General features: G+C 39.8%; 2 protein-coding genes across 2 annotated transcripts in view; both read right to left on the bottom strand.

Annotated features, from left to right (window-relative positions):
• Positions 1-5,730: 5,730 nt before the first annotated feature.
• Positions 5,731-7,709, bottom strand: LOC311016150 (uncharacterized protein; the record flags this gene model as incomplete). Its single annotated transcript, XM_084013671.1, has 3 exons — positions 7,640-7,709; positions 7,227-7,544; positions 5,731-6,176 (listed from the first exon to the last, which is right to left on the bottom strand). The coding sequence occupies exons 1-3, from the start codon at positions 7,689-7,691 to the stop codon at positions 5,731-5,733; spliced, it is 816 nt and encodes a 271-aa protein (XP_083869797.1). The 5' UTR covers positions 7,692-7,709.
• Positions 7,710-12,255: 4,546 nt separating this feature from the next.
• The window catches only part of LOC311016147 (M1-specific T cell receptor beta chain-like), a 57,726-nt gene continuing 47,700 nt past the window's right edge, over positions 12,256-22,281 (bottom strand). Inside the window, exons 3-7 of the mRNA XM_084013665.1 lie at positions 14,485-14,523; positions 12,838-13,188; positions 12,734-12,760; positions 12,539-12,645; positions 12,256-12,457 (exon numbers count right to left, since the gene is read on the bottom strand). Coding sequence (XP_083869791.1) covers positions 12,431-12,457; positions 12,539-12,645; positions 12,734-12,760; positions 12,838-13,188; positions 14,485-14,523 — 551 coding nt within the window. The 3' untranslated portion in view covers positions 12,256-12,430. The remainder of the gene's footprint in view (positions 12,458-12,538; positions 12,646-12,733; positions 12,761-12,837; positions 13,189-14,484; positions 14,524-22,281) is intronic.

Genomic DNA, 22,281 nt, shown 5'->3' with positions numbered 1-22,281 from the left:
TGTGTGTGTGTGTGTGTGTGTGTGTGTGTGTGTGTGTGTGTGTGTGTGTGTGTGTGTGTGTGTGTGTGTGTGTGTGTGTGTGTGTGTGTGTGTGTGTGTGTGTGTGTGTGTGTGTGTGTGTGTGTGTGTGTGTGTGTGTGTGTGTGTGTGTGTGTGTGTGTGTGTGTGTGTGTGTGTGTGGCTTAATTCATCACCACATCCTTGAGATATAAGCTTCATACCATGTGCTGTGCCTCCACCTGTTGGTTTATTCTGTTTTCAGGACCATGCTAGCTGTACTGCATTTTGCTTTCTTAATTATAGTTATTTGAGGTTAACAGAATCTGTATGCTTCATGTTTACGCCTTTGTTTGAATTAAGTCGGTGTAAAGGATAGCTCAAAACACTTGCTGATCAATTGAATTGTCGATCGACAGAAAACGAATCAGCTTTTTTTCATTGATCCAGACCAACCAAGAAGCAGCCTTAGAGTAAGTCTTATGGGTGATGACATCATTATAAAATATAGCCATGCCAAGGTTATCAGTCTGTAAAAATGATTATCCTTTTAATCCTTTTCTTAAACATGTATTATACCGTATGTTACATTATTTTACAAATTCTATGTATAGGTATGATCTTTATTAGGGTCTTTGACTTCAATTTCTACCTCCCTTCAGTGCTGTTTAAATAAGTAATAGTATCTTCTAATCAACCAGTTTTAATGAAGGCTTTTTTTCAGCAGTTTGATACTTTGCCACGTAGGGCTGGAACGATAAAGGATTTTATCACGCATTGGAATAAAATACACTTAAAATCATGGTGAATTTCCATTATCGTGATCATTTTAAATATCACGATTTACTTGAAAAATATGCCTAGCTCACTATCATGGTAGAGAAGTGAAACATTTTAATTCAATATATTTCTCCTTTATTTATGCAGGGAGAACTTTACGACTATTTAATTGTTTTTAACTAAAAAGGACATTCACTTAGAAAAGTTGTCTTATTTTTTTTCTTAACTAAATATAACGTGATTCCAGTATGTTTCAGTGACATTTAAGAGTTTTTAAGCACATTTTGATCATTATCTGGATAATACTGTGAATTGCAATTATTTTTGCCAAAATAATCAAGATATGAAGTTTCCATATTGTCTCATGCCTTGTGTCACATGGTTTCAGTGGTTTCCTCTTGGTGTGCTGTTATCTGCGGGATCATAGAGGTTTTTGTATGAGAGCTGCCTCCATCTTTATTACTGTGCAATACTTGCTGCTCCAAAATATTCTCCACTGTCTTCAGGGTATTTCGGCTTCAGGACGTGAAGATAAACGGTTTTCTCTCCATCTCCACTCACGTTAAAGCGGCTTTGAAATGGCTGCTCCACAACAGGACGTTTATAAGACACGTAGGCAATCAGCTTCAGGGAAGTGTCTCCTGCTGAGCGCTGATACCAGAGAATAGTGTCATAGCCTGAGATTTTATGTGTGAGGTTCAGGATAACTTCATCATTTGGTTTCCAAAACAGTTGAGTTGGAGTCTGAAACACTTGGTTTTCTTTACCGAGGTAAACTCCTGTAAAGAGATCAAAAAACAAGTAGTGCTTCATTGTTTTGCCAATGGCCGATAAAACATTGAGCGCTTGGATTAAATTACTACAAGAAAAATTTAAAGAAATAGGTGATTATAGGATATTAGTGTTAATTTAATTACATGTTAAAAAATGGCATCATGAATGTGCAATATACCTTTAATCCAGAGCACAGTGATGATGGAAACAATAAAATGAGATGGCATCATGTTGAATATGAAGAACCCGTCTGAGTCTCCGAGTCTCTCTTTGTGGATCATAAGGAGGGACAGGAAGTGATGTAGAGAAATCTGAAAAAAAAGTTTCCACTGAGAAACCTTATGTCTGTCTACGTGAGAATAGAGTAACAGCTCGAGTAACAGCCTCACATACAGGGAATGGCATACATGACTGACTGATACACTGACTGACCTTAAGTTTAAAATCAGTTCTGGCACTTTAAGATTGATTATGTAAAGTGACCCATTTTTTGTTTTCGCTGCATATGATCACTGTCTGTTGACAGCAGGAGACTGATGGACCTGAACCCCAGAGAAATACCTATACAGAAAGAGACAAAACTTGTTTTATCTGCTTGAATATGAAAACAAAGATCCAGAGAACCCTTCACATTACCTATAATATGACAAGAAAGTAGTGAAGAAATGATTTAAGTTATTTTTACCACAAAGATTTGTCTGTAAAAAGTATAGGGATGATTAAGGTAATGAGACATCTAGTCTATATGACAAAAGTGAATATGAAAAAAGTAAATAAAAGGAGAGACATGGGGATGTGAGGTAGAATCACATGACGGAAACCTCGACTGCAGCTGGCTGGTGCAAGTCTTTTTGAGATTCCTCAAGACCACAGTTGATAAAAGATGCTGTTTAGTTTTTGTGTAGTTGGAAGGAGATCTGCCTCAACGTGCATATCGAGCTGCACAGTAGTACATTGCACTGTGCTCATGCTCTTTTAGGTTCACTATAAACAGAGAACCATTCTTTGCTGTATTTTCACTTAAATCTCCAATGATATTGAAATGCTCTTCATATAATTCTTCTTCATAGCTTATTCTACTATATTCTACATATCCAATGAGTTTCAAAGCCTTGTTTCCAGGTGACTGCTGGTACCACAGCATCACTTTGTAGTCAGTTTGTCCATGGGTGCAGACAAGCTGCACTTCATCACCAGCCTGTCTGATGACAGCAGATGGTGACTGATGGACCTGGATCCCCAGAGAAAGACCTGCTGTAAGCAGAGTTGGACAGATTAGTGATTTTTTAGATGCCAAGGCAAATAAAAGGATATCTTACTTCAAAATGTGTAAGTTGTTACCTGTGAGGACAAAGAAAAAGAGGAATCTAATCATCATGTAGAGAGCTCACATGAAGCACTGAGTTACTCTAAAGTCATGGATGAAATGCAGTATAAGTGAAGTGATGGCAGATTCTGCTGTTTGTGCCTTTTCACTAAACTGAATCACATTTAAGTAGAATGCAAACGTGACGTAGAAAGGAGGAGTGGCTTCATGTAGTTGATCTGTATACACTCTTCCTGATTTCCACACAAAAGATGTTTTGCTTTTGATAGATTTCATTAGATATGAAATGTTTTATTGTAATAGCTTGCCTTGTTAAAAGATTAAACCCACCAAAGAGAAACAGTTGTATAGCCAATAATTATGTGATTGCATCAAACCAAAGTACAACCACAAAAGCAGGTGTCTAGAACAATTCATCCATGACTTGATGAGAAAAGACTGTGCAGTTTTTGTAATGTTCAGAGGGGATATTTGTCAGCGTGCTTCTCTTGCTGCACAGTAGTAAACTGCACTGTGCTCTTGTTTTACAAGTTTGACTATAAAAGAGCCATTCTTTGCTTTATTTCCTCCCAAATCTCCAGAGATATTGAAATCCTCTTTATATTTCTCTTCCATTGTGGTGTCTTTAAAGTACAAATAACCAATGAGTTTCATAGCTGTGTCTCCAGGTGAGCGCTGGTACCAGAGCATCTGCCTGTAGTCAGTTCTGTCATGGCTGCAGAAAATCTGCACTTTGTCTCCGGGTTTTTTAATGAGATCAGAGGGAGACTGACTGACATCAAGACCCAAACACACACCTGGATAGAAACAGAAAATACAGAACAAACTTGGTTACTTAATGATATATTGTGAGGGGAAAACAATATTTCCACTTAACATATATGCTATTTCTATTTGAAAAGATATTTTACCTGCCAGGCAACAGAAGAGGAGACGGCAGATCATTTCAACTTCCTCAAAATAAAGATACTCAAAACCCTTTTCTTGGCGCGGCAGACTGCATATTAAGCTTTTTAGATGCAAGTAGAGATCTCACAAACTATGATTCTGTTAGTCCACTGATGCCTCCACTAAACTGACTAAGGTTTGAGGAGGAAATGGAAGTGAAACGGCGTGACTGTACATCCACTGCATAGACAAAAGCTTCCAAGAAAATGGGCTGGGAGGGGTCTGTTCTAGGTTTCATTTAATACCATGCCATAAATGCTGATTAGGGTTAGAAGTTTTTACATAAAGGGGAAGGAAACTACAGTCACTGTGCTTTTCTGGCAACCACCTATAACAAAAATGATCAATTCTGAAACTAAAGATGAAGTGGATTTAAAACGTAAAGGAATAATGTTGGAATGAATGATGTTACCAATGAGCCAAGATAAAGAGTATGTTGGCATGTTGAACCTGGCAGTTTCCTATAGATTGTTTGATCAATGCCCTCATGTAAAGCAGCTACACTAAATGTCAGTGGTGAATGTGTTGAACTGGAGAGAATTTCTGGAACTCCAGCTCCACCTACTGGAACGATAAAGTCGAAATTTGGTTTCTAATTCACTCACCAAATTTCTTGGCAACCAGTTTTTGTTGAGTTGCTCTTACTTCTCACATCACTGTTTGCTGATTATCATTTGTATTCCTTCTAAAAAGCTTTTATGAACAATGCAACAAAGGTTTTAGTAATGTTTCCTGATTTTTAAATAATTATATGTGCATTAGATTTTAGTGCAAGCAAAAACATGAAGATGTTGGAAGATATAGTAAAAAAGAAGCAGTGTAATAAAAATGAAATCCACATTCAATTAAAAATTAAAATCTCTAACCTAACCTTGAAGCCTCAGAGACGAGACTACAAATGCGATGAGAACTTGAGTCCTCATAGTGATTCTGTAAACATGATCCGTAGCCACAGCAGATATAAGTATCTGAGGGAGGTTGAATACACAGTGTTGCTAGAAGGAATCTCAAAGTTGAAAACTGACTTACTACCCAACAAACTAATAACTGAATAGTTGAACATTTGGGTCGAAGCCCTAGTTTATATTTCTGAGTGAATCCATTGTTGGTTTATGTTGTGTGCTGTGCTGTGGAGAAACACAATAAGATTGATGCATAATGGATGGAATAAGAATCGAGCTGTCATGGTGAGCCAGCTGTCTGATATCTGTAGATGTGGTTTATTTGTGGTTTATGTGGTGATTTGTTGCACTGTGCGTCAGAGATGGTTTTTGTTAAAGACCCAGGGTTTGTGCAGCACTGTGCTCTACTGGCAGCACAGAAATACACTGCGCTGTCCTCAGATTGACTCAACTTTGGAATATGAAGACATGCCTGACTTCCCCCGTTACCACTTATTTTATAAGTGTCACTGAAGTTTGCTTCAACAACTGGATTAGAGAATCGTACATAGGCAACTAGGACCATATCATTTTCCCCAGCAGACTGTTTATACCACTGGATCATATCAAAATCGGTGTTTGAATGGCTGCAGTTAATTCGGACTTCTTCTCCAGGATGTTTGATGAGGGCGCTTGGAATCTGATGAACACTGTTCTTTGAGAGTTCTGGAACACACATTTAAAACATACCGCTTAAGTGACGAAAATAAACTAAGCAAAAAGTAGAAATATTTAGGTCAATTTATTTGTGAGTTAATGTAATATTACCTGTTGAACAGAATGGCAGAGCTACTAAATATACGAGTAACGTAATCATGACCATTGCGCCGATGAAAACAAACTTATAATGATGACTGCAAACTGAACAGAGCTGCTTGGATGTAAAGTAGGTGGAGCGATCGACAATATGGGCTGTCTCATGTCTTCTATCAGTGGATTTGTACATCATCCTGCTGTGTTGGTTCACACAGGTATCCTGAGGATATCAGCGGGGATTTCCTGCCAAAGGCTGCAGTTAGCTGCAGGTGTGCTCCTCTTCAGTGTGAATTTCTGTGGCTGATTATCAGAGGGTTTTTGTAGGAGCCAGAGCGTCATTGAGTCACTGTGTCTACTAGCTGCACAGTAATACACGCCGCTGTCTCCTGGCTGGAGTTTTAGAACGTGAAGTTGAGATTTGGCCGAGCCGTCTCCAGTCACATTGAAATTCTGTTTGAATGGATCCTCGAGGGCTGGTTGAGAATATAGAATATATCCAATGAGTTTAAGGCCAGAGTCACCCGTCTGCTGCTGGTACCACAATATAACATTGTATGAACTATCTGAATGGTTGCAGCTGATTGTTGCTAAAACATGAGGACTTCCTAATATTGATGATGGAGCCTGATGAACTTTACTGCTCAGCGATTGACCTGCATTTGAAGAGAAAAGCATTGTCACAACACAGAGATGGGTTACAAACGTTTTTACTTTTAAGAAGCAAACAGTCGAAATTAAAACCTACAAGAGAGCCAGAGAAGCAGCAGAGTGATGACGACGATGTTTCTGATCATGATGTCTTTATCTTCCTGTCGCTGCACTGACTGACAGTCTGTACAGATGTTATAGGGTCAACTTAGAGGGGAGGAGACAGAGATTTTGATTATTTTAATGCAACGTCCTAAATATGTATGTACATCAATTTTATCAAGACAAAAACTCACACATTAACTTCAATTCGTTGGTGTAAATAAAACAGAAACTAAATTAAAATAGTCACTTTGGGCTATGGGGACTCATTCCCTTTGTCTGTGGCTTGGTGTGACATGTCAACCAACTAGCTCATTGGATTTTAATCAAATCAGCCATGATTGCCACAATGAGATCATTTCAGTATCTTTTATACAATTTCACAACCATCTGCATCACATAGTGTGAGAGATGTGTCACATGAGCAGCATATGTGATTAGTATGTGCTTCAATCAAAAGTGCTGCTAAAAGTTAAATTCTATGGGGGAAAATGTTTAAATAAAGAAGGAGCAGTATTGCATAACTGAGTTGTGGGCTATGGGAGTAGAATATTTGTTTCCCAATTTGAGCATGATGTTTTGTCACTAGTTAAGTTAAGCAAAGCGCATCCAGACAAATGTATTATCAACAACTTAGTTGTTTGATATTGATATCGGACTAGTATCGGTATAGGTCAAGGTATCGGACATGAAAAAGTGGTATCATGCCATCCCTAGTGTTCAGTAGTATGGAGTTCATATTGTGTGACAATTTCTGTATTCATTGCCAGTTATTTAACATAAAAATGAATCTATATGTTGCTACTCTCCAGTGTTCATGTCACAAATAATACTGAATGCAAATGCAAACAAAAATGTTAACACACTACAATTCTAGAGCTCCCCCTACAGGCAATTGAAATTGTATCCATTGTAACACCACAGTTGAGTATTTGTGCAGCTGTCTAAGTCACCTGGATCACTGTGTTGACTCACAGAACAAAAATACACTCCACTGTCATCAGGCAGCAGCTTCTCTACCGTTAAAGATCCAGTCTGAGCGTCACTCCTTGTTGCAGGAAATCTTTCTGCACTGAAGCCTCTTTCATATTTATGTGGAGGAGTTAGAGTTGTGAAAACGATTTGCTTCATTAGCTCCTCTGGTAGCTGTCTGTACCAGTACATCTGTTGATATGTAGCGTCCTTAGTGTGACTGCAGTTCATTGTGGCAGCCTGACCCTGGTCCCTCCACACCAGAGGGGTCTGGGTGACATCACCCCCATTAATTAGACCTGTAGGGGTGGAAAAAGGAAATATATTTATTCCTAATTTAATTCCTAATCCTAAAATGTCTCCTCCCATTGATCAGCATGATAATGTACAGTACCTACAATCCAGAGCAGAGCTGCAGAGAGTCTGATCAGACCAGCTGTGATCATTATTGCGTTCTGAGCAAAATGACCTGACTGTCTGTGTGATGGGAGGTGTGACGTTAGACAGATATGAAGGGTTACGGCTGGGCGTGTCTCTGTGTTGTATGATGTTCAGTGATTGTGTTTGATGCCACAGAAATACAAGCCTTGATCTCCTGGCTACAGATTCTTCACTGTGAATGTCCCACTCTCAGCGTTAGGCTTGGTGGCTGCAAATTTATCTGTGCTGAAATTTCCAAAATCATGAATATTGATGCCCACTATTGTGAACACTATTCGTTTCATTGATTCTCCTGGCAGTTGCCTATACCAGTACATCTGGATACAGTTACCATGCTTGCGTTGATGGCAGTTTATCGTTGCGTTGTCACCCTCGTCCTTCCACACTATATTGGTCTGGGTGACATCCTCATCAGCATTTAGACCTGTGTATAAGACACTTTTAAGTTACCACCAGTATACATTTGAACTCTTACACTGTAGCCATTTAAAATACTTCCAGCACAACAAAGGTTAAATGCTATAATTTTATGGATAGCACTTACCTTTAATCCAGAGCAGAAGTATTAAAATGCTCAGGAGACCATATTTGATATTAATAATGTTCATATTGTGTCATTCAGAGACTGCAACAATGTCAGTGTAGTTGGAGATCTAAAAAGCTGCAGGTGGTGGGAGTGTCATTTGTGTGCTGTTCAGTCCTGTTGGCCCAACATTGTATTATGTCATCTGGCATTTGGTCTTGTTTTCCTCTTTTTTTTTTTTTGTAGTTTCTGTCTGTTGGGCCCCATCTCAGCTTCACTTCCTGTTGTAAGGATGTGTTTGCCAGGTTCGGTCTGAAACAATCTCGAGGAAATTCACCACGTTTGCCTAAAATACTTGGGTTGATTCATCACATAGTCTCGTCCAGACTGCATTTACCCCTCAGTGGGTATCAGGTCCTGGGCCGAATATTTCCCCTACTTAGCTACAAGTGGATGGAAGTTTGTTTCGTTGGGCTAGACTATAAGAGTTTATGTTATGTGTGCTAGAACTTAAAGATAATTGCAGGAAGTATTTCCCGAATATGATTCATTGATGGTCTATAAAATATCCAAAAATAGCTAAAAATGTCTGGCTTCTATAGCCAAAGATAACTTCCCTTTCCTGGGCCACATCAGCCAACTCTGACTGGATCCCGAGGCGTTCCCAGGCAAGTGTGGAGATATAAGCTCTCCACTTAGGCCTGGGTCTTCCCCGTGGCCTCCTCCCAGCTGGTCGCGCCTGAAACATCTCCCTAAGGAGGCGCCCAGTGGGCATCCTTACCAGATGCCCAAACCACCTCAGTTGTCTCCTTTTAATGCAAAGGAGCAGCGGCTCAGCAGTGATGACTGAACTTCTCACCCTATCTCTCCTGTGGAAACTCATTTCGGCCACTTGTATTCGCGATCTACCGGTAGTTCTTTCGGTCAGGCGCTCGCTGACGGGCCCTCCCTTTGGGCCTGGCTCCAGACGGGGGATCCGGGCCGGGTCACTCCTCTTCTTCCTAGGTTATTCATGGGGTCTTTTGAACCATTCTTAGTCTGGCCCCTCACCTGAGACCAATTTGCCATGGGAAACCCTACCAGGAGCACAAAGCTCCAGACAACACAGCTCTCAGGGTCATAGGGACACGCAAACCTCTCCACGCGGTAAGGTGTTGGTTCCCGGACAGGTTTTTTTTTTTAATGGGAACCGGAGCACCCGGAGAAAACCCACACAAGAGAACATGGAAACTCAAAACAGAGAGGACCTGGGACGGACCCAGGACCTTCTTACTGTGAGGCTGTTGTTTTTAAATCCTACGTATCTTGTTTTTTTTTTTTGGTAGCACTGGAACCTCCTGTTGCAACCGTTTAGGAAGCTTTGGAGCAACGTCATCATCCAAATCAAACACAATGCGTTTCAAAGCTGGGTTTTTCTTTTTCTTTTCATGTCCCACGCTTGACTTTCATGTCCCACACAAATGGCTGTGTATTGCACAGGAACCTTCACAGCTAGAGTGGATGACGTCATCGCTAGAGTGCACTGCAGGTGTAAAAAAAAAATATATATATATATATTTCTAACTTGCTGCCGATGCCACAATTTTGACTCTACATACATCATTCTTTGGTGGAAATGTAGATAATCTTGTGCCGGTCACAGACCTGTAACTGTGGAAACCAAAAACACTTACACATTTGGCCATAGCTGCTTGAAAGTGAGTAGTCTCACCTACGGCTCCATTGGCCCCCATGTTAAATCAGAGACTAACAAATCTGAAATGGACCAAACCAAAGCGTGTTATACGTGGGTGTACCTCTGCCTAGCGTTTTTGCCTTTTTACAGCTATTTTCCGGTTTTAAATCTTCTGGGCTTCATCAAGCACGTAGCCTCCTTAAGTGAGTAAGTGAAATTCAAGTTTTTGTTTTGGTTATTCAAGTGAGGGCCACCTGTTACAGAAACATCCATGAAAGAGACCACTTTTTTTCAGTACAAGTACTTCAATTTCAGTACTTCAAATTCAGTACCAATACTGAATGCCAATATGAGTACTTAATGATACCATTACAGTTCTAACAATAACTTTGAAACATTTCTAATTTTCATAAGATAATCACTTGCTGACAGTTTAACATTCAACTCAATGTTTTCTCGATGCAAACAGAGCAGAGTTTGCAGTACGAATGTAAATAATTAACCATTTGCCCGTGCTGTCAGTTTAAAGAAATATTAAAAATAGAAAAACTGCGAGACAAGGAGCAGCTTGTAATTCAAAAGGAGAATTGAATGAAATTCCTATTCTGCTCTTATCCGACTGTTATTCAAAGGCATAATAGTTGAAATTAAGGTTGTACTTTGTAGCTTGATTTGTATTTTAGCTCTCATTGTGTGTCTGCTGTACTGCAGGTTTATCCAGCACATGGCACCCTGATAGCCGGCCAGCTGAAGGCTGCAGGCGCTGATGTCTCCACGTGTGCAACCTCCACTCAGCAGCAGCTCAGAGTCCAAGGTGAGTATCGGTCATGTCTTTGGCATCATGATGAAAAATAACTTCATGCATCACACAAACGTGTAAATACACCCCAAAATACTAACACTGTGGAAGAATTCACAGTGAAGAGCTGAGTCTGACAAACTGAATTTGAACTAGTTGAATTAGTGGAGGAAAATTATCAAAACTTTTCCGGTTCCACATCCAGCCATGCAATTGCTATGTTGTAATTTCACCAGTCACCAGTAGAGAGCAGTAAAGGTAATAGACTACCTATTATTTATATAACTGAGTCTGAGATAGAGGGTTTCTGTAGACCTAGAGAATCACAATGGTGGATCTTTCAGGTTTCTAAAAATAATTTTGAATATAAATCCTGTAAATCTACACCATTGCTATATGTGGATATGTGGTTATTTAGATTTTCTGTATTCATTTGATAGTAAAACATTTACTATCAAATGAATACAGAAAATCTAAATAACACAGAGTTAAAATAAAAAAATAAATATGACAGAAAAAACTGTCATATTTTTTCTAGTTTTGGATTGAATTACTGTATGAATCCTACACACATCTTGATCAAGTTGTGTGTAGGATTCAGCTGGCAGATGTCTGTTTCTGTTGGGTGTCGCACACATTGTTTCCTGTTTATGTGACTTCAAACACAAACATGTTTTTTTTCAAGTAGTAGTCAGTTTGTGTCCCACTGGGGTCCTTGCTGATCAGTTTAATGGTCAACGGTTTAGATGGAAGCCACAAAATTGATCTTACATCTCTTATTGAATTCCACGTTGAATAACACATTGTATATGCATTCTGCATATTCTGCAGCGGATGACTGTAGCCTCAGGTGACACATACATGGGGGGGTTGATGCAAAGATGCAGCTGCTCTGTGAGTCGGAGGTTGCGGTGAAGAGGAAGGTTGCACCTTCGTCATTTCTCAGCACTGAGAAGGATCTGCAGGCTGCTCTCAGACCACATCCTCTCCTCTGCAGGGTTTCAGACTTCGGTTCGTCTCCCTCACCAACAACAGCTTTGACCTCTTTCTGTACACATTTACTTCCTGTTGTTGTGTGGTCGACTCACTAACTTACTTACTACTCGTACAAGATGATACTAAAGTTATGTCTTCTTTATTCACGAAGAGAATAAGCTTCTCTCAATTGTGCAAATTAAAAAAAAAACACAACTAGATATGATTCAAATAAACCCTCTTTAGTAAAGTCAAATGAAATGGAATCAAGTCAAATGTCACTGAAACTTCTCACTTTGCTCTTCTGGAAAAACTGATGCGATCTGCTTGTGAAGTTTTTTTCTGAGCTGAGACATTTCAACATTTATACGTAGGTGAAGAAAATAGCTTTCTCAGAAACAACGAGCCACTAAAATTACCTCACAGCGTCTGTGGAAAGAGATGTTCACATGAGATATCTAGTTCTTTCTCATTTAAATCAGCCGTTATTATATGAGCAGCGTCTGATATGCAGGTGAACCCGTACCCGTTTAAATATCAATAAAGTTTTACTGTCTGGAGACATTCTGGAGTAGAGACGTGAAAGCACACGATTGATTGAGTTCTTCTGAAATATGTTTTTATTTTGAATTGAGTAAAAAGCAAGCAAACAAGTGACGCCAAAGAATTAACATGTTAGAAAACACAAAGAACAGCAGAATGCTTTTTATTTACAGACGCCAACACTATCCATCTCCTCCATTTGAGTGATTATTTCTGGCCTCGGCTGCTCTCAGTTGTTCTGCTTTCCAGCTGAACTCTGCAACAGACAGAAAAGGGACATCTTTTTAATGTGAAACACAGAATAAGTACGTGAAGAGACGTAGAAGTGGTAACGAACCTGAAGCTTCCACACCAAGAACGCTACAAAGACACCGTAGATGCTGCTCTTGGCGATGAAAATGCCGTAGGTGAGTTTGGCACTCTGTATGGTTCTCAAATATTTCTCTGCAGAGAAAGTTCAACACATTCACATAAGTGACACAAAGAGGAAACATCCTGAGCACTCTGGTTTCAGCTCATTAAGTATATTTACCTCTTGTCATGACTTTTCCTGACGTTGCTAGAAGAATAAGAAAATGGAGCAGATGAGGATCAAAAAGAACACATTTAGGTCTTTTTCATTTGAATGGAACCTACCTTGTTCTCCTTGAATTGATTTAGAATAATATTCAGTATGCGTCCCGTTGAAGAAGCTGACGGTGCAGGTGAATATGTTGTCGGGTGTGGACCAGTCTTTGGCATCGACCCTCAGCCTGCTGGTGATCTTGTAATACTTTGTGCCGTTCTTCCGCAGGGCAGCGTTGTCCGTTGCCACACCGTCGGTGACATTGTTCCCGTGGATGTCCCAGAATACATGGACATGGTCTGGGTAGAACCCAGTGGCCACACAAACGATGGTCTTCTTCCTCGCATTTCTGTCTTCCTGGCACTCCTTTGGTGAAGGTGGAAGCACTGTCACTGTTGGTGGGGTGATCGGAACTCCTGCTTCTGCAAAGACACAAATGACATGGTTGTCTTTGGAGTCTTTAGACTCTTATTCAAATTAACAGCCATGCTTAATTATCTTAACAATAACTGTCAGGCTGGTTCCCTCACGTCTTTTATTTTGATTTACTTTGTTTGTTTGTCTTACCACCTGGTATGCAGTACAACCACAACCACCATTTATTTCCCCCTTTCCCCCCTTCACTTCTTGACTAATGCAAGTAAAGAAACAGCTGTTGTAAACGGTGCAGTTACTTTCAGTGCAAATGACAGATTTTACCGTATTAACTATAATAGCAGCTGAAGCGTGACCACGTCTGGTGAAGCAAATTTAACATATTTTTTTCTCTGCAGCAAACCTCAGTGATTTATCAAGTAGATTTTACATTTTCCTTTAAAAACCAACAGCCATCACTGAATAACAGCAACACATTTATTTTACTTGGTAATTCAGCAGACCTAGGATCTGTGAAGCTCAAGAACAAACACGTGATATTCATAATTTTCTCACCCAACACGGTCAGTCTGGTGCCACTGCCAAAGTAAGCAGGCTCGTTGTTGTTCACACTGATACGGCGCGTCAGAAAAACTACTCAAGCTTCCGACACTGAAAGCCTCACACTGTCTTTGTTGTCTTGTTTTCTCCAGATAAACTAAACTTTTAACTGTGCACACAAAACTGCTTTCACCAAATTAAATCTTCACACTGTTAGACTGCTGATTTAAATTTAAGAGCATAACATCAAATAAATTCACCTGGTTTTCTTAATTTGATATCACTTTCTTTAATATATTTTGATACATCATGTTTGTATATGTCAAATTATTTTTACGGTCTTACCTAGAACGGTGAGTTTAGTTCCAGCTCCAAAGTAAGCCTCCGACTGTGAACTCACAGTGGTTCACAGAGCTGATAAGAACTGAGAGGAATCATCTGGCCGTAGGACCGCATGTTTTATTGTACCGGAGAACCTAGACTTCCTGCATTAACTTCTTTCACACATTAAAATGAGTGTGTTCACTCTATTACATATATTCTTACTATTGCCTATAATATCATACACATACAAATAACCTGCTCTGAGATGTTTCTTACCTAAAACCGTGAGTTTAGTTCCAGCTCCGAAGTAAGCCGGGTCGTAGGAGCACAGAGGCTTTGGGCGATTAACAAAACTCTTCCTTCTGCCTTTTTATCTGAGCCGCTTTGACATTATTCCAGCCATTTCACGTTTTGACAGAGATATCTTAACAAAATTATACCTAAGCATTCTATCATGAAGTTTAAAATTATTTTCTTACCTAAAACCGTTAACTTTGTTCCTCCACCAAAGAAAGCCTCTCCACCACCACCAGAGTCACAGTGAGCTTTGTCGGTGATTAAAACAGCCCACCATGATGATTTACACTACACTACATGATCTATGCAATACAACGGTTTCTCTCAGTGACCGACCTTTTTATATGTTCTACTTCTCTAACAGGAGAATTCATGTTGACGTCTTACTTACCAAGAACAGTGAGTTTTGTTCCCTGGCCGAAATAAGCTTCGTACTGACACAGTGTTTAAGCTTGAGGACAAAATGCTCTGAGCAGAAAGCTGTTTAAGAATGACTCGAATTACAATGATTTTATCTGATTTCTTGCCATTTATCATGACTGTACATGAAATGTATACATATATATTTCTTACCTAAAACCGTTAACTTTGTTCCTCCGCCGAAGAAAGCTTCAAAACCACCAGAGTCACAGTGAACTTGATCGGTGCTCAAAACAGCCGAGACGCTGCTTTTACTTCAAGCAATGCAGTCTCTTTGAAATTTACTTTATTGGATTAAATGTAATTTTTCTTCAAATCTAACCAACAGGTATTGCACTGCTGTCTGGTTTTTACAAGTTTGATCTATATATTTCCACCCATATATTAGACCTGCTTCAACTCGTTTTACATTTTCTTTAGACCAGTGAATTAATCAGAAGAACATTTGACATCTTACTTACCGAGAACAGTCAGTTTAGTTCCCTGGCCGAAATAGGCTTCGGTATTGGCACAGAGCTTAAGCTCGATAACAAAAAGCACGGAGGTGAACTTAAACTATAAAGCACATTAAGTTTCCTTCTGCATCAATCTAATAACGGAGCTTATGTTCAAGTTGACTTACCCAAAACAGTCAGTTTGGTTCCTTCTCCAAAGTAAGCCTCGTTTGCATTGTCACAGTGCAGAAATACTGAGCATGAAACTCTCAAAATCCCAGAATGATCACTTCTGTTTGTACCGAGACTCTAAATCAATGTGACATTCATCAAAACACAGTGATAACTGAGATATTTACCTAAAACCGTCAGTTTGGTTCCTTGGCCAAAGTAAGCAGGATCACCGTAGGTCACAGTGTTTTCACTTCAGCTCAATATTACCACAGTTTTGTCCTTCACTTTCATCCCAACATTTCCAATACTGTACGTTAGCTGCATTGAAGCGAAGCAGTGAGAGACGCTACTTACCCAAAACAGTGAGTTTGGTTCCTTTTCCAAAGAAGGCTTCAGATCCAGAGTCACACTGAATGTCTCCTCTACCAAAAAGGCTCAAAACTTTCCATGAGCAGCATGTTGAGAGCCAGTGTAATAATCCAGAGGATGAAGAAGGTTTAAACGTGCGGGATGAGCTTCATGATGGGCCAAATGTGTTGTTTTTGTCAAGATGAATAAAAGCAGTATCCCAGTGCTCCACATCTGATTTAAAACTTTCTGGTTTTCAGCCATTTATTTACTATTTATGTTGCCTTTCTAGTGCCAGTTTGGCCCGACATCCTGCACCTTCAGATTTGTATTTTTCTGCTCTCCCAAGTGTCTCAGGTAGCCTGTAGCCGTCTACACAATGGGTGTTAATGGGAGGAGGTTTTTGTACAGCGGCTCTATAGGAATGTATCACCGTGCCCCCCCTGTCCCCACGATGAAAAAGCCTCACACAAAAACCTGAAGTCTCTCTCGTTGTCTCCTCTCTCCCTCCCCCACCCAGCTTCTCCATATCTCAGCCTCCATCTCCGCCTGCCTGAGAGAGCAGCTGTGCAGGTCGGCTGACTGGCGGCTGAACGCGCTCCAACCTGACTGCTGCTATTTCTGTGACAGCTAAGAAAAGAAGCAAGAACGGTGGGAAGGAAACGGGAAACTGGTCTTTGTTCGTAGCTCCTGAGAGGCAGTGACATCACTGCTGGTCACACCTCTTCATCCGCTCAGGTATCAGTGAACTGAGGAGACACACTTACTGATTCACGTTCACTGCTTCACATTTACGATGTGTAATTAAAAAAAGTGTCACTTCCATCTTGCTGAACCCACAGATAATTATAAATTGATTCTATTGCAGCTATTATCAGTGAAAAAGCTGTGATATACAAAGCTAGCAGATGAACAAAGTGGAGCTAAAGAACCACATATTTCCTATGGTGGAAACCAAAAACACACCAAAAGGAATGTGAATATTTGGCATTCTCCAAATAAATGCTAATGTTGTTCTATAGCTACTGGAGAGGAAAAATAGATTATATTATTAGACAATATTGTCAAGCTGCATTATTAATTAAAATGTGTAACAACTGAAGTCATAATCGCTCGTGTTACACTATATTATTGTATTACCTAATTAACTTATTGCATCACCTTTGATCCATTTAAACATGTTTATTCCATGAACGAAATTTCTCATTTAAAGGAGCTACTTCTAGTGATGAGGTTGCAGATATAAAGACAAGCTTTGCATATTAGCATTTATCTTAAATGCAACGATATGTAGCATGAGTCCGTTCACTTTGTTTTATCTGTCTTTATGTAATCCCACATCAACCCTGTAGAGGTCAGTGTGTGATAACTGTTAAAGTTGATACACTTTCATCTGGCCGGGCAGCACACAGAATTAAATAATGCTAGAGGGTAGATGTGAGCACAGGGGGACACCGATGAAGCACTGCACAGGGCAATGCTGTTGTGTGGGATGTAAAAAGCTTACAATGTTAACACCTGCTCCCTTATCTGAACTGATCGGCTTTGTGGTGTTGACAGGAACATTGCTGATCTGTGCTGAGGCAGTTTCTGTACCTCTTTAATGAACAAGTGGAGTTTGTCATGCAATTTTTTTTCTGTTTTTGTTTTTTCGCTGAAGTTACAGCTGTTTTCATGTGACATTAATGTAAGTCCTGGCGGCTTTAGTTGGCGATGTCAACCCTCCTCATTCTTCCCTTTTATGTCTTCCTGGTTCCTGCTTGAGGTTGTTGTTGAGCTGCTGAGGCTTTCTGAATCACTGTGCTCTACTGGAGGCGCAGTAATACACAGCTGAGTCCGCAGCCTCAACATGGTTCATCTGCAGAGTGGAACTTAGAATTGCAGGCCGGTACATGATGTACTTGGATTTGTTGAAAGGAGCTTCAGTGCCCGACGCGTCTTTGCCCAAAGAATATGTCACCAGCTGAATTCTCTCACGGCTGCTCTGTCTGTACCAAAACATGTAGAAGTACTGATCGTCATCCTGCTCACACTGGAACGTTACACTCGAGTCTCCTTCACGGCTGAACACAAATGGAGGCTGGCGAATTCTGACGCAGAGGGAGAAATCTGAAAGAACAAGAAAAAAAGAAGACCAACTAAATTTCTAATCAACAAACCTGTTTTCATTTCATTTTCACTGAATTTAAATGTCCTTACTGGAGAAGATGACAACTGCAACCCAGAAGAGGATCATTGTCACAGTCAGTGTGCAGTTATACAGAGTAAATAAAATCAGATTCTATTGTGTTCTATCAGGCTGAAATAAGTTGTGATCCTCCCCTCTAGTTTTTCTGTTGCCAGGAACTCCTTCACATGTTCTTCTTCTTCTACTAGTGGACGCTGAGCAGCAACTGCAGGTTTCCGGTTCCTGTAGCAGCAGGTCTTAGGAGGTCTTTACAAGGGTTTAGAGTAACTCTTGTTTTACATACGACTGTTTGACATGAAACAAACAATCATGCATTAGCCAGGCATCGATTACCAGAGTTTTAAAGTATAAAGTATTGTCTGTAAACACACATAATGGTGGTTGAATCGTCATAATTTAAATGTCAACTTGGGGAATCAACACAGTGTTTCAATGAAAGAGATTTATTCCAAGTAATGTTGTTATCAGAATACTTTATTAATCCCTCAGTACATTGCACAGTTATCTCGATATTCAACATTATCCCATATTTTCCGATGTGTAACCATAATAAATGAGTAGATGTATAATTTCCACCAATTCAGTATAAAACCAGACAAGCCACAGCTCCTTCCTGCCTGTGTGCCATCTGTGACCCCCCACCCAGACTTGATATTTGTATGACTGTCTGGTCTGCCTGCATCACTGTGACTGGCAGCACAGTAGTAGATGCTGCTGTCATTTGGGAACAGCTCAGTAATTTGAAGAGAGAAGTTGTTTTTGGATGAATCGATAAAGGGGTGGAAGTGCACCTCAGTTTTTTGGTACTCTCTGGTGAGGTACTCCAGTGGAGCTCCATGGTGGTTTTGTCGATACCAGTACATGGTATAGCTGTTCATGCTGAACCCCGGACCCATGTTGCACTCGAAGTTCACTGTGAGTCCTGGTTTGGACATTTGATCTCCAGACTGAAGAACTACAACAGTGAGACCTGCAGCACAGGAAGGATGATGTTTTATGGCGCTTCACCTCGACGTACAGAACCGTAAATTCACAGGAACATGCGATGTGTAAATGTGACGGGAACTCGACCTCTCCAGTAAGTTGTGTTAACGCGTAAAAACCCACCTGAGTGTAAAAGAAGTGACAGACAAAGGAGCGTGATGAACATGCCAGCGATGAGCCTTCTTCCAGCTGAAGGAGTCACACATCACTCTGTTCAGCACAAATATACCATGAGGTCACAGGATCACATGTCATTGGGACTTACTTATTATCACTGAATATGAAATTGAGGCTTTGAAACACATGACATTTTCTTTTGTCTTTCATGTTTTTAGACTGAGGTTACCAGTAGGTTGTTTTTTTTTTTGTCAGCATTTCCATCAATGTATTCTACATTAAAACTAATGATGTATGTTTTTGATGTATGTTATATATATATATATATATATATATATATATATATATATATATATATATATATATATATATATATAAAGTTTTTCACAGCTTCATTAATCTGCGTTTCAAAAGCAATGTAACATACAAGATAATACATTATTATGTTGTCTTATTGTTATCTTGCATTACTAACCAATGCAATTATTGTTGTCATCCTTAATTAAAAATATGCAACAACTCCCGAGATGTCACATTTCATGCTCCAGGAATCGATTTAATACACTTTTTTTTACATTGTTATAAAATATGATCTGCTCTGCAAATTGTCTGACATTTTATAGACTGAACATCATTCAGTCAATCCTTTTCCTTGCTAGAACGTGATTGGTCAATCCTGATTAGGCGGACTTCTTAAACTGACATTGCCCCGCCCACTCCCTACAGCCGACCAAATGAATAATCATAACAAATGAATAATTGACAGTATTAAACCTCCAGAAATAATGTAACGAATACTTATGACTATAGTTTGAGTCACAATAATCGATTGTCCTGCCAACAGGTCAGCCGTGTCTTCCTCTGGGCGGCCATGAAGGACACCGACCCGGTTCGCTCCTCTCCCAGCTGCGGCAGCTAGCTCGCCGGTTCTTCCTCAAACCAACGCTCCCAGGTTTTCCCTGTCTCCTCATCCCAGCGACACTCCTCCGTAAACTACTGCGTCACGTTGTCGAGGTAAGCCGTCTCATGTGCTCACATGTCAGTTGAGGTCCAGGCTTTGTTTTCTTGGTGTTTTTGTATGTTTGGCTATGCTCGAGGTTGCTAAGCTAACGTTAGCTCTGCTGCTGTCAGAACTGTATTTATAAACATTACACAAATACAGATATTGCTCAACATAGTGTAGAAAAGAATGAATCTATATGTATACATAAATAAAAGTAACAGTAATATAAACGGACAAACAGACTTGGGAGCCTTGTTGCTGGTTGGCTGCTGAATTCCACCCACAGAGGTGTGGTTGGCAAAGGTTAAGAGTTCTTGAATGTTTTTTCAGTGTTTTGGGCTTAATTGGGCTGTAGTTTGTGTTGCTGTTGAATTGTATCGCGTTATTCTGAAAGGTGACAAAACAGGAGTTTATTTACAGTTGAATTGAAAAGTGTATTTCAGAACAATTCCTGTGAAATAACACCACAGTATTAAATAGTGTGATTGTTATATTAATATTATAGTTTAACACACTGCACAGTATGGACAGCATAGCCAATCCTTTCGTTGTCATACTTAAGTCTTAGTGGACTGTATATATGAGACCTTAAAAGAAAAAAAATGCAGGACACAAAGTACATTTTTTAAAATGTATTTATCCTACTTTTGCATGTAGTCTGTCTGTCTGTCTGTTTATATGTTTAAGTTTTCTTATATATTTGCTCTCTTATGTGTATCCCAAGAACTAATGAGTTCTCAGGATCTTGAACATGAAAATAACAGAGAAAAAAAGAGAACAGGGTTTTCAGTGAGGCGGTGACTTTAAACCACATCACTGTGTACTGGCAGCGCAGAAATACACAGCCGAGTCTGCTAGAGTCACACTGCGAATAATCAGAGCTCCTGTTTGGATGTTTTGTCGTGACATCTCAAACCGATCTTCAAACTGCTTCTCGTAGTTGGGTTCACTGCCACCGAAGCTGTATCCAATAAAATTAAAAAGCCTCTCTGTTTGCTGGTACCAGAGCATAACATTAAGGTTGTCATCGTTATGACTGCAATTAATTAGTACCCTGGCTTTGTCGGTGACTATTCTTGGATGAGACGGCTGAAACGTCACACTATTAACTTGATCTGTGGGGGGAAAAAACAAAGATTTAAAAAGTAGTTCATGCAGATGGTCACACGGTGGGGGAACAACAAAAAAAAACATGAATATAATTCTGTAATTTCTATCAACGCAATTCAATTGTTATTTTTGCAGTTAATTATATTATATTAAATTATTACATGGAAGCAAGATGAGAAGAAAGCCGATCACGGTTGGAGACATCCTCCAGGTTTGCTCTACTGCAGGAGATACTTCCTTCAGTGAGAGACTCTGTAAAGACGCACTGCCTCACGTGACAAGGGTTTTTAGCGAGGGCGCGGCATCAAACCATATCACTGTGTACTGGCAGTGCAGAAATAAACAGTATGCCTTGCTTATAATCAGTGTTCCTTTCACTGTGTCTTCTCTTTTAAGCGTGAATTGTTCTCCAAACTGAATCTCATAGTTTTGTGGGCTGTTTCCATATCCATACCCAATGAGGGTCGTCCTTTCGTTGCTGATACCAGAGCATTACTGCTAGGGAACTGTCATCATGACTGCAGTTAATCTGGACCTCAGTGCTCTCCATCACTATCTGAGGAGGAGATTGTTGAAATGTAACAGTGAGCTGTGGAGAAAACAGATTCTTGATGAAACTGTTATTGAAACACAGGTAGTTTCATGCAATATTCAGGTTAGAATTTGAGAACTCGTGTGAGTTAACTTTTGCTCTGTGTCTGTTAGTTCATCACTACATTCTCTCGATAACCGCTTCATGCCAGGTGCTGTGCCTCCACCTGTTGGTTGAATCTATTCAGGACAGTCATTTGCACGACTGCAGGTGGTCGCTTGTCAGGAAACAACTAAATGATGATGATAAGATTTCATACGGCCCTACTAGTAGTAGTGAACCAAAACATGGCAAAACATATGAGATATGTTAATCTATTGAAGGTTTCATCTCTCTATCCCAGGGTGCTGCTCAGATCCTTTCACTACATTCCTTGTTGCAGTTACATAACTTACTTGACTTTCGTACAGATACAAACAAGTTATAATGTAAGCCTGTCAGGCTGTTGGTCATGTTAAGTAAAAAGTACATTCATGTTACTGCTTTGGGGTCAATTCTTAATGTAAACTAATATTTTTAATAATGCACTGGTTAGAGGGTTCCTTGTACAATTTACAGCATTAGTTCTATGAGAATATATTTCATATCCAAGCAAAATTGCTATTGTAA

This window comes from Eutrigla gurnardus (assembly GCF_963514095.1).
Source record: "Eutrigla gurnardus genome assembly, chromosome: 7".
In the NCBI taxonomy this organism is placed as follows: Eukaryota; Metazoa; Chordata; class Actinopteri; order Perciformes; family Triglidae; genus Eutrigla; species Eutrigla gurnardus.
Note: the sequence above shows the minus strand (reverse complement) of the source record. Positions and strands in the feature narration are given on the sequence as shown.